The sequence below is a fragment of the Rhyacophila brunnea genome, unplaced genomic scaffold, assembly GCF_057557595.1.
Source record: "Rhyacophila brunnea isolate RB1 unplaced genomic scaffold, BYU_Rbru_1.0 scaffold_4, whole genome shotgun sequence".
NCBI classification, from domain to species: Eukaryota; Metazoa; Arthropoda; class Insecta; order Trichoptera; family Rhyacophilidae; genus Rhyacophila; species Rhyacophila brunnea.
Window position 1 is genome coordinate 32108164 of NW_028233068.1, and position 13515 is coordinate 32121678.

Below are 13515 nucleotides of genomic sequence, written 5' to 3' on the forward strand. Positions count from 1 at the left end.
TAGAGTAGACCAACTGATGCATATTATGCTATTTGTTATACTGTATGTTGTTTATTTATATTATTTATATTGTACTACCTACATAATTATTTAAATATCACGTATTGTTGAGCGTATTCTAGATTGATAGCTATATTGCGTACCTCGTAATATTATATCAAACTAATTACTTACATTATGCTATATATAAACACATCATGATCACGTCACGGTAAGCTCACGCCACGGGCATAGTGTGTAATGTTGTTTTACTTGGTAGTTAAAATGTAATCAGACAAAATAAATATTGCTTCCATATTATTTTGTGGCAAAAGTTAACAAAATCCGCCAAAATGTATCAAAACCATACTGAGGTCACCTCACCTGTATCACGCCACACCACTAACCAAGCGTGGTAGAATGTTTTCTTTTATTTTACATATTTTCGAGTCATGTGCTCTCACGTATCTTTGTTTTTAGTAATCTGAAGGAAGCTACAAATGGCAGGTAATTGACACAGTGTTTTTGTAAGTTTTAAGTTTTTAGTATTAAATGTTTTTGTGATTCTAGCATGCGAGATCACGTGACGTGATGGTAAAGTACAACCCACATTGAGGTACATGTCACGGTGCATGTCGCCTACTGTCACGCCGTCGCGGCGAAAATTTAGTCTATGGTTTCGTCATTTTACAGAAAATTTTGAACGGAGATGGTCTCCGTAAATTCACTGAAGAATGACACTGATGAAGAGTGCCTACTATAATGTATTAGTTTTTTAAATTATAATTAATTATTTATGCTAATTTCAATTAATTTTAACAGTTTCTACGTGTGCGTACGTCAAAATTACGTTTGACATGACATCCATAGATAATATTTTTAATATAACCCAATTTGTAGACCATAGATAATAGACAGCATTCTCATAGAAAATACATAGTGCGAACCGCTAAAAACAAAAAAATGTTATTTTGACATGACATTAAAAAAGTGAAGGCATGTGGAATATGATAAAATCGTTCAAAACGTCATGCAGGTGCTGATGCAGTGCAGTTCAACGTGAAGTGCCCTCATTGTTGTTTTAGTGATTTCGGCAGATTTTGCCAACTGACAATGTTCGTTTTAACTTTAAAGGTTCAAAATATGCTACGGGATGGTAGCATCAGTCTGATAACATTTTAAACACCAAGAACAACGACATTATACACATTTTTTCCTGTAGCGGCAGGCCGTGATAGTAGGCGACATGCACCGTGACATGCACATCAATGTGGGTCGCGCTTAATGGTTTTTTAATATTTTGCTCCACAGGCTCTCGAGTCACTTCCTTTGACAAACTGTTACCCTTATCTTTATTATTTTCGAATATATGCCTACTTTGAATATGATAATATAATATAATATTATACTATACCAAATTATAATTTCATTTTCAATTTCATCAGTCCTAACAATACATACCTAATAATATTGTCCTTGAGAATTCACGATAATTATCTACCTTGTCTTTGTTACAATTTTCACAGAATCATTAAGTGAACAACAATAACAAATTGAAATTATTTCAATGCCTAGAAAGTATCAATGTGGGCTTTAATTTCGTGGAATTTACCAAAAAAGTTTTAATGAGTCACGTTTCAGAAAATACGTTGAATTGTAGTGTAAGGTTAGGTACCTACTGAAAGTAAAATTTAATTATCGTAAGATGTCATGATGTTACGAACAGATTAAAAACTATAATTGATGAAAGATAAACTTTTTATCTGATGATTTTTGAAATTTGAATACACGAAATAAAATAGGCACTAAGTACTCGAAAATCGAAAAAAAGTGAGTATGCAGAAATTTTCTATCGGTCATCGCCAATATTCTGAATACAAGTTCCAAAAACATATTAGAGCTTCTATGGATATTCAAAGATGGCTTTGGGTGTAATAGGCAGCGTGATTATTTTTAAATTACGCACTAAATGCTGTTTGGTTAATATGTGTCATGATTCGTAGTTCGTCGTTTTCTATAGAAAGGAGTGTTGCGACGTACCTAGTATTTTTCTAAAAAACGTGTTTTTCTTATAATGTTTAATTATAAATTGTATTTTTTTCTTCTAAGGACATTAAGGTTGTATCTTAAATCTACAGATAAGCTAATAAAACAGTGGTTTTATGACAAATTAACGAATTATTCATTAACACCTCTATATCTCAGATTCAGCTCTATGGTACGTAGTGCCTATTTTATTTTGTGTATTCGTTTATGAAAAGTAAAACAATTCACTCTTATCTGTTCATTCTCTCTCCACGCAGTGCCTCCAAGAATCCAACTGTCGCTCGCCAGTCTTCCCAGGCCATCCTGTGGCAACACCGCGCCATATACACCTGTGGATGCTATTTAGCGGTTTTCTTAAGACCAAAATAAATATTACTTATTTGCATTTATTTATAAATTTTACAGTAGTTTGAAGGGTGGTTTGTTGATAGCGGCTATTTTGTGCCAAATATCTTTTGATAAGAATGTTAAATTCTATACTATATAAGCGACAATACTACTATGGGTATAATATTATCTACCATGGAATTAATTAACTAGGTATACGTTTAATTAGGTACCTAGCAATAGTATCTATATCTTTTGTTGTTGGTACATAATATATGAATATTAAAATTATAATTGATCTCAATTTCCTTCTATTCTATACAGTTATTAAAATATTATATTTTGTTGTAAGTAGGTATATAGTTTAATATAAACCTATTTACATATTATACATTTTTTATCGATCTAAGTTTTCCACTATTTCATTTGAATAGTTTTTTTTGCGACCCGTACATTCAAATATTATGGTAAATTGTGTATAGTGCTTAAAGATGCCAAAAGGTGAAACTCGAATTGCAAAAATGCGATCCAAAACGAAATGTTACAAAAAGTAGATAAATTAGATATTTTTGTTAAATACGTATAAGTTCCTACTAATAATAATTAATTTACTAAAAAAACTTAAAATCTAACGCAATAATTCTTGACTCATACATAGTAAATGTAATTAAATTTATACAAGTTCATTTTTAAAGGTTTCTTGTCTTCTTTTTAAGGGTAGACAGATGTAAGTACGTATCGGATACTTATCTTTTCCCGATTTTCACGGAAATGTCCCTTTTTATGATAGATGGTCTGATCTCATGGAAAACGGCCGAAATATTTCATTCAATGTGTTGAAATCGAGGAGTAGCAATCAAGAAGAAAATCCTTTTTCTTATAACAGATTTCCGTTTTCACACCACTCTCGCGAAAGAGAAAAAAACATCTTGAACCTTTCGGGAAAAGGGTCGCGTGATGATAAAAGGATGGCAACAGTTAATAATGTTTTATTATATGTACCTACGTAATATATTCAGATATTCGTATGCGACCACAGGCATATTTCTCTGTGAAGATATGACTGTAGACTTGTAAGTTTATGGGTGAAACGGTGTCACATGATATCGTTTCGACCCCGTCACCAAGGGAAAACTTAACGAAATCGACACTAATTTCGCCAGATCGCAGCAGTCACTTCAAAATAGCCAAGTGTCTTGTGTCCCATATAGAACAAACACGTATTCCTGTACCTAAGCATTGTAAAATTTTCCCTATCTCAACGGATTTACAAGCTTCGCCAAAACTATTACAAACTCAGTGTGCTAATAAAGAAAGTTTAGTAATCGCTATGGTAATACAAAACAATATTGTGTATTTACCAATTATTGTTCTAACACAGCGTTAGAAATGAAAAATTTTACGAACCGTTCGATAATTTTACGAATATATTAAAAAGTGTTTTTGTTATTTATTTACCATGCGTTTCGTATTCAACTCTAAGAAAGAATATGTAAAGTAAATGAATTTAATTACTGTTTAATGGGAAAATTGTGCGAAGTGGACTCGCTATTCGCACTAATACTGACACGAACGGCAAATAATTTTCAACTATAGGCGCGACGAAATTTTGGACTCACTGGCAGTCGGAGAGCGAACGTCGAGGTGTGAATACGTCAATTTGTTTCGTGATGGCGATGGGGGTATTAGTTCTTAAATCGTGTAAAGATGACTAAAAACGTTACCCATTTACTTGAAAAAGAAAACATGTCAATTAATATATTATTATTGTTACTAATAGACCAATAAACAGAACATTAAATGGACGCATGTTGGATTTATATGACAAATTATATTTCGTTCGGCATGCGTCATTTGCACCCGCGACCCGCAATCCGCGCATCGCCTAGCCACGATCTTTTTAGACCATGTCTCAACTGAGGTATAGCCTTAAGGCATATTGTTTACACGGATTAAGTGCTGATCATTAATAATCATTACTTTCACTAATAAGCATCAGTATTCGGCCTGTTAATACGTGTCGGTATTAGTGCGAATAGTGAGTACCTACTAATGATTAGTGCTAAGTAGTGGCGTACGATGGAGGTAGGCTGTTAAGATAAGCCATAAATAGTGCACACTAAACTCTGTCAGTCATATGTATTTATTTTCATTGAAATAAGACTACAATTTACAGACGGTGTTGGTTATTTTATAAAATTCAATTAAACTCTGCGAAACCAAGCCATAATAAAAAATAGTCAAAAAATACTCGTCTATCTATAAAATATCTAAAATTATGCAATTAAATCATACATAACTTTGGATATTTTATAGATAGAATAATATTTTATATCCATTATATTTTGGTTTAAGTAGGGCTTAATGAATTAAAAAAAAAATAACTAACACGATGTGTAGGTAATATATATTCGAAATTCAACGAAAACAAATAACTATGATTGAAAAAGTGTGGAGAATTTTGCCGTATCATCCAACATATACCAAAAGTATTATGGTTTGGTTTAGGCAGGGTTTAATTGATTTTTAAAAACTAACTAATACCATCTATAAATTGCAGTCTTAGTTCAATAAAAACAAATACGTATGACTAACAAAGTTTAATGTGCATTATTTATTGCTGATCGTAAACAAGCCATTAGTTTGATGATAAAAATATTATATTTAGTTTATTTATTTATCCAAAAATAGTTGGTAACCCTACATTACGTATGGGTTTTTGTTGCATACGTGTAGTTTGAGTTCGACTATGGACATACTTTATAAATATATTATACAATGCAATAATATAACGATCGAAGTCGTAGTATTACAGTCAGAAACTCAATCGAATTTGTCTGAGTACAACGTTATAGGAGAGGAAAATAAATTGCTCGGTATAGTTTTTTATGATGGCAGGTTTACCAGCGATCGGTGTTCCTAATACACAAAAGACCAACTTTATTTCAAGTGAGGCTAACAATGGACACGTAAAGTCACGATACGAAAAGATACGTGACATATTTTTCGAGCCTTTATTCGACAAAAACCACAGCATACAAAAACTTCATTTTACGTTTTTGAGAATACTCGGCGTGGGTTACTTCCGTATGCCGCAAAAAGAAAATTTCCTATGTTATCCTTGGCGTTACATGATTTACTCTTGTTTTGTGCTGGGATTTTGGACCGCCACGTTGTTAGTATGCGGCTGGTTCGACATCGTGAATCATATACACGATTTGGAGTATCTTCTTACTAACATGAACATCGTTACAACACTCACTATATCCATACCAAAAATAGTTATATTCATGTGGAATAACAAAGGAATACAAGACATAATACACACGCTTGAGGTTAAAACACTGCGTTTTTATACTAGCAGCAAAACTATGAAGACATGCGAAAAACAATCTAAATACGTTACAATTAGTTTCATGACATGTGCAACATGTATTGTAATAGTATATGTCATTACTAGTGGTATAACTATATGGAAAACGTCAAATATTTCGGAAGATAAACAAAAAACACAAATCAAGAGAGTGTTACCTTTAGCGATATACGTACCGTTTGACATTAGTTCAAACTTATTGCACTCAGTTGTGTTTATTTACGTAACAATAGCTTTTTTATGGAGTGGTTATACAGTATTGTTTGTAGATATGACTATTGCTTCCGTGATGATTGAAATACGGGCTCGGTTACTTGTATTACGGAAAGTTCTACGCAATATTGAATTGTTGGCGCTAGCTCGATTCGAGGATGAACGCAATAATATCTATGAAATGACCACTAGAGATATAGATGACTTATTGGTGATGTATAAATCACAGTACGAAAGCTTTCGCGCTGATAGAAATAAAGATTGCGTTCTGACAAGTAAAGTAAATTTTTATATGAATGTCTTGTTGAAGGAGTTGATCCGGCATCACAATTTGATAATCTGGTGAGTATTTAGTTATATAATAATAATAAATATTCGCGTGTGAAAGGAAAAGGGAGATAATATCTAAAATCACTACTTTTCTGGTTATTAAAAACAAGGTGTTATAGAAAGCTGAAAGTGCGAAAGCAAAAAGATTAATTGAAAAAATGCAGAAGTTCAACATACGGAATTTTAATCCGAACGCGAGTGAGTATTTTAACTAGATTAGATTAACTATGTTATAATTGCTCTCCTGGAAAATATTGAATACTTCCAGACTTTCAGTTCTAAGGTACAGTGTTTATGTGGGGAATTTAGTAATAATTCATAGATAGGTGGATTCGACTTATCATTTTTCTCATTTAATCACTTTGGCTTATTCAAATAATTTTGAATTAAATGTATTATAACCTATAATGTAAAAATATTATCATCTCTACTCTCCTTTGCCGTAAAGTCCTTCGATTGCCTTACTCGCATGCATGCTGTGTTTATTTTCGCTTCCGGTCTATTAGAAGGTAGACTCTTCTGTAGTTGGGCATATTTTTTCGTCGAACATATTGAAGAAACACGTGAATTAAAAGATCGTTTGAAATATGCATTTATAAAACTTTTGAAATTAAAGATAACATTCACATTTTTACAGGTGCGCGGAGAATCTGAAAAAGGCTTACGGAATTGGATTTTTATTTCACACGATAGGAAGTCTACATTCTCTTTGCTTATCTCTCTGTCTCAGCTCAATAGTATGTATTAATATAAATAAAATATACTTAAATAATTACAAGATAGTTTTTTTTATATATAACGTTTTTAAATTTACTGTCAAATCATATAAACTTGACTTGACTAGCTTAAACGATTAAAAATTTGGTATTTGATAGAAATAATACTGAAATGTCATTTTGACACTCATATTGATTTACATAGTAACGCAAGTATATATTAATAATTTAGTTGCTAGGACCCCGGACCCCTAGCAACCAATAATAGTGGATTGGATTACGGATTTCTTCCGAAATAACTTTTCATACAAAACAGAATTAAGTAAAAATGAATTTAACTCTACTTAAAGATGGCTAAAAGTATTAAAAAAATGAATTGGCATCGTATTCTGATATATTCTAAAAGTTTCAAATATCTAGCTAGTCGGGAAGTTAGTTAAAAATCGATTGCAAGATTTGTACCGGACAAACAACCACCGGACAAATAAGAATACGACCTAATAAAAACGTTTTAAAATAAAATAAAAAAAACGTTGTAATAATAAAAACGTTGTAATATATTATTTTATAATAATCGAGTAGAAAAAGAATGGTAAAGTATTATAATATGTAGGTACTTTCATTAAATGATGATTTAAAGCATTCTTGCATCGGATCACTCTTGTAGCATCTCCAAAGGCCAAAGGGGATTTAATCGGTTACGACGATAGAGTCTATTAAGCATTGCCACAAGCGCATACAGTTTCGCATCCTCGGGCGTTCTCCGGAGTACAAGTGCCAACCATGTAATGATGTCTCTTCTTGATTACAACCTTCACCATAGACTAGCGTGTTTACATATGTACTAGAACGTATAAAATATTATACTAATTATAATTCAATACAACTGTTAATTTTCATAGAAAGATTTAAATGAAGGAATGTCCCTGACAATGCTCTTCCTCTTCGTTGCGTTTATGATCCAGCTCGCTGCCCAATGTTACCCATCAGATGAAATTACACGCCAGGTAAGTAAAAATAAAAGTACCCATATACTTAACAATTTTCCATTTTTCTATTTTAGCACTAATGTACTAATTGACGTTGGTAATTCAGGGGTCTAAGACAGATTTACCAACTTTTATGAGTATACACCTAGCTCGTAAAATATGTAGGTATCTGCCACTTTTGAGACGATATACAGCTTAAAATATATCAGGAAAAAGCTAAAAAAATATAAAATTTGCTGATAAAACAGCTAAAATATACCTACTATAAAAATATATACCTATGACACTATTGTATTCTACCCAGATAAAGATGTTTTTTAAATGCGTACAAACTCCCGTTTGGTAAAATGCTTGACGAAGAACGTGTCATCCGATCTCAATGATATTCTGCCATATGTTACTTGAATAAATGTTCACGGCCATCATGAATACGTACAAAAGTTTACATACAATTAACCGGACACACAATTTGAACACTATTGATGACGATCGATTAAGGTTCAGCAAATCAGTTTATCATTACGTATATCTTCGTTTCATTTATGTTTAAACTTACTTTGCGGCTTTCATTTCCAACCTACTTGTGCCCTTTTCTGAAAATTTTCTGAGTCCTTCACACGGACAATAATATCATCTGCAAAAATCAGCTAATAATCGAGGTATTTTCTGTTTATAATGATTCCACAGTTCTCCTAGTAAAATCACTGGAATAAATCTTTCAGAGCAGCGGTGAATAATTTGCGTGAGATTGTATCGCCTTGCCGGACACCTTTACTTACAGAAAACCTGAAAGACGGCTTATGAAGTTTTACGATAAGCATCAATTGTATCACTGTATATGTTATTAAGGATATTTTTGTAGAGTTGTGTATGCATTAGTGGTAGAATTTTTTTTTATACCATGTACGATCCCAATAAGATCATATGGGACTCCACAGAGTGGAGGTTTGTATTGATTATTGTGATTATAGTTATTTGCTTGATTTATTTTAGGGATTGATAATTGTTGACAGTGCATACGATAGCCAGTGGCAAACTGCCGATCGTGAATATAGAAAAAATCTAATAGTGGTCATGGTTCGCGCGAACAAGCCCCTATACATAACCGCCTTTGGAATGGTAACCTTGTCGAATAGGACTTTTTTCCAGGTAAGGATATTTTAAAATAATACTTGATCGAAATATCTTGTCGTGTCTCTTACCAAACATTAAATTTGCATCTTTAGTAGTAGGTATCAGCCAATTTTTCGTAACACCAAGCGACTGAACGTCAATAAATAAGCTGTATCCCATATATTTCTTTTTTACACATAATGTTATGGCAAACAGTGGCGCAACATAATATTATGACCTCCCAAAGAAACAAATTATCAAAGCTATACATTCATTCAACGGGCTATTATATCGTAGAAAAACTAAACCAATTTTTTCGGATAGTTTTATTTTATGTATAAGAGAATTATTTCTTACTAACACTATTAAACGCCTCATGTTTTTTTTGGAAAACCGTCACTGGTTACTACTATTACTATAGTTTTGCTGGTATAAACTGTACACATTATAATTAGTATTTTTCAACCTCTTTTAAGTTGTGGCCCCCTTTTCAATCGAATAGTTGCTCGGGATTAAGGGGGGACATGCTTGTCGAAGGTCAAAATTGAGTTTTTATTGTATTTTCAAACCATGATCTTGGACACTCCTTAAACGTTGTAGATAATCTATTTATATAATTTTGAAGCCTTATTATCCTTTATAGTTATTTTACACATTTGATGACTGCATGAAGTATTTTTGTTACATAAAATAGTATTCTTTTAAACCTCTCGCTCTAATGTTTTAGAATATAGTCATATTTCGGTACAGAACTGTGCAGTGGTGTTAAGATTTTTTACATTTATTAATTTTTAAACGCATTTATAAAACCATTAGTATAATTTATTACGAGATAATTTTTGTAAAATATTCACGATAAAATAATATATTGATAATCTCTGTGATTCCAAATTTGACAAGAATTAGGCATTTTATTATTAAAAAAATCGGCAAGATTAACACATTTGAAGATAATTCTTAAGATACTTATTATAAGCTATGTTTTTGACCATTCAAGTGTGATAAACATCTTATGAATAATGATTGCTTTATAATAATTATTGACCTAAGAATAAGGTAGTGTTTTTTTGAAATACGCCATTTCTTTTGTCATTCCCTAGTAGTTAAGCTACAAAATACGGCCGTAGCCATAAATTGACTAACTATAATTAAAGTAAGGAGTAAAATTATGTTAACGCGCGTGTTTGAACATGTATCTAACTGAATTTTTTTTTATTTTTTTTAAAAGGTACATGTTCAAACACGCGCGTCAATATCATTTTACTCCCTACTTCAATTATAGTTTGTCAATTTATGGCTACAGCCGTATGTTGTAGCTTAACCACTGGGGAATGACAAAAGAAATGGCGTATTTAAAAAAAACACTACCTTATTCTTAGGTCAATAATTATTATAAAGCAATCATTATTCATAAGATGTTTATCACACTTGAATGGTAAAAAAACATAGCTTATAATAAAAATCTTTAGAATCATCTTCAAATGTGTAAATCTTGCCGATTTTTTGAATAATAAAATGCTTAATTCTTGTCAAATTTGGGATCACAGAGATTATCAATATAATTTTTTATCGTGAATATTTTACAAAAATTATCTGGTAATAAATTATACTAATAGTTTCATAAATGCGTTTAAAAATTAATAAATGTAAAAAATCTTAACACCACTGCACAGTTATGTACCGAAATATGACTATATTCTAAAACATTAGAGCGAGAGGTTTAAGAGAATGCTATTTTATGTAACAAAAATACTTTATGCAGTAATCAAATGTTTAAAATTACTATAAAGGATAATAAGGCTTTAAAATTATATAAATAGATTATCTACAACGTTTAAGGAGTGTCCAGGATCATGGTTTGAAAATACAATAAAAACTCAATTTTGACCTACGACGAGCACGTGGGCCGTTAAAATATATTTTTTGACGATATAATATAAAAGAAAAATATATTCTTCTAGTCCTTTCCCTTAAATATAATAAATGTAGTTTTCTTTATTTAATGTGATCATTGTGACTGACGTTAAATCCTTTTTTAATGTCTAATTAATGTTGTCAACGTCAAATAAACACCGCCACTATTAGCGACATTGATACGGTTATCGTTTTTAAGAGTAAATAAAATGCGACTAAATACAAATTCAACGAGACAAGATGTGGAAAATGCAATAAATATATATTTTTTCGGTACTGTTCGGTTATCAGGAATACAGCGGAAAACACATTTTAAAAATAGCCGATAAACTGGAATATTTATTAGGTTAACCTAACCAAACCTAACCTAACCTAAACTAACCCAAACTAACAAATAATCCAGTATATCGGGTATTTTCAAAATGTGTTTTCCGCTGTATTCCTCATAACCGAACAGTACCATTTTTTCTTTTCAAAAGCTATGGAAATGTACTCCCCATGTTATTGTTCACAAATTATATTTGTTCTGTTTATATATAACTTGAGCTCTCATTTCAATTTAAAGCTTTATGATACTTTCTCGTAATTTAATTTCTGTATCAATTTATCGCATCCACACCAAATGGGTAGGTATATTATGCAATCTGAAAATATAAACATCTTGCATATCCCGATGAAGCTTTTTTAAATGCTCAATATACTCAAACATACCATTATCTTGTAGTTCAAGCTAATAATTACCAATGATAAAAATGGAATGGCGTTAACTCACGATGTCCAATATTATTTTGCAAAGATTGAGCTTTTAGAAAAAAGCTATAATGGATTATTTACAATGATTATATGTTGTGGAATTGTATTTTTTCCAATTAGCTTTTTGGTTGACAACTTAAGATGTTTGAATATATCTGGCAGATAAAGGATATCATTCTTAAAAAACAACTACACAACGAAGACTATATTACTCTTTCATTACCAATGAGTTTATATGTGTAATACATAGTTGGCGCTCAAAATATTTCTTGTTTTCCTCAGAGAGTTGACAGAAAAAACCTGCATTGTAGTAGATTTGAATTTTCTTGACAACATTGCCTTTAAAATTTACTAAGCAATTTTATTTAATATTTTTTAAATTACTATTAAGGCATATTTGTGCATCCAAGGGGGCCATATTAACTCAGCTACTTTAAACACTACTATAGATGATATTTATTATCCTTTTCAGATTATCAAAACTGCATATTCATATTTTGCAGTCATTCAAAGTATGAAGGAATAATACTATGAACATATCTACAAAACCTACAGAAAAAGAGGAAAACAACCTTATTTTAATAGTTATAATTTTGTGAAAAATGATCAATATTATTAATAAATAACGTAGACCTTGAAGTACATTTAACGTTCTATTTTAGCTTATATGATTGTGTGTTAAATTATGTATGCACTTTAAAGCCTTAATAATATTCTGTATTCCTTTTTTTTAAATACTACAACAAGCCACGAGCCCCAATGACAGTAGCGTAGTGAAATAGTAGTGTATTTAGTAATATAACAGAAATAATCAAAACACCCAGACTTTGAGAAAATCACATAAATATATTATATCACTTCACGAAGATCAAACTCGGAGCACTCAGATGAAAGACCAGCGCCTTACGCACATGACTATGAGAAGAATATGTACAGAAGTATGAAGAATTTACCACTTTCAAACATTTTTTTGTTAATTACGTATAAGATTATAAGACGTTTTCTGATAATATGAAGTAAGAAGTACCATAAAACAATATGGTAAGTAGTATTATAAAACATTGTAATTTATTAAATACATTGTTATTAAATATACTTTATTAATTAAGTATTTGATTGTGTTTAAATTAGTATGATACTAATATTTTAGGCATCATTTATTTCATACAATGGCTAAACATCGGAGCGAAAATTTGCCACCTTTCCACTGTCCCTCGTCACGCTTTTAAAGTTCTCAAGGTCTCCTACACTCCTCCAATCTACCTATACGGCAGTGATTATCAACCTTTTTGGATTGGACGTACATATTTTCTCATAAGTCTCGGTGAACCGCAACCTGGTTGTCGCATACATTATGAGGGCGGTTTGGTAAGTATGGTAAACGAAAAAAATACATTTCATTCAATACCATATTGTTTCATTTCATTTCATTTCAGTCAATATCATTTTTATTAAAGTATGTTTTTAACCTTTGATTATAATTGAGGGGTGTATTTTCAAACTAATATATAACTGCATATAACAATATGTTTGTGATCATAATCGCCGGTTTTATTATTAAAAAAAAGATTTAATGACATGATCGTCTTCTTTAGTAAACGATTCAAACTAAACAATATCCAGAACAGTAAATGGATAGTTGGATTGTTGTTTGATTGAAATAAATATTGGTTTAAAAATTTATTTTATAGTCAAGCGATGGATAATCATCTTATTTTACTTTACTTACCAAATTACCGTGATAAGCTCTGCAGGCGTTAAT

General features: G+C 31.2%; 1 protein-coding gene across 1 annotated transcript; it reads left to right on the forward strand.

Moving 5' to 3' along the window:
- Window positions 1-5243: 5243 nt before the first annotated feature.
- On the forward strand, window positions 5244-12352 carry LOC147067272 (uncharacterized). Its single transcript, XM_085954985.1, has 6 exons — window positions 5244-5687; window positions 5874-6053; window positions 7887-7991; window positions 8967-9122; window positions 12226-12265; window positions 12309-12352. The coding sequence occupies exons 1-6, from the start codon at window positions 5244-5246 to the stop codon at window positions 12350-12352; spliced, it is 969 nt and encodes a 322-aa protein (XP_085811111.1).
- The last annotated feature ends 1163 nt before the right edge of the window (window positions 12353-13515 follow it).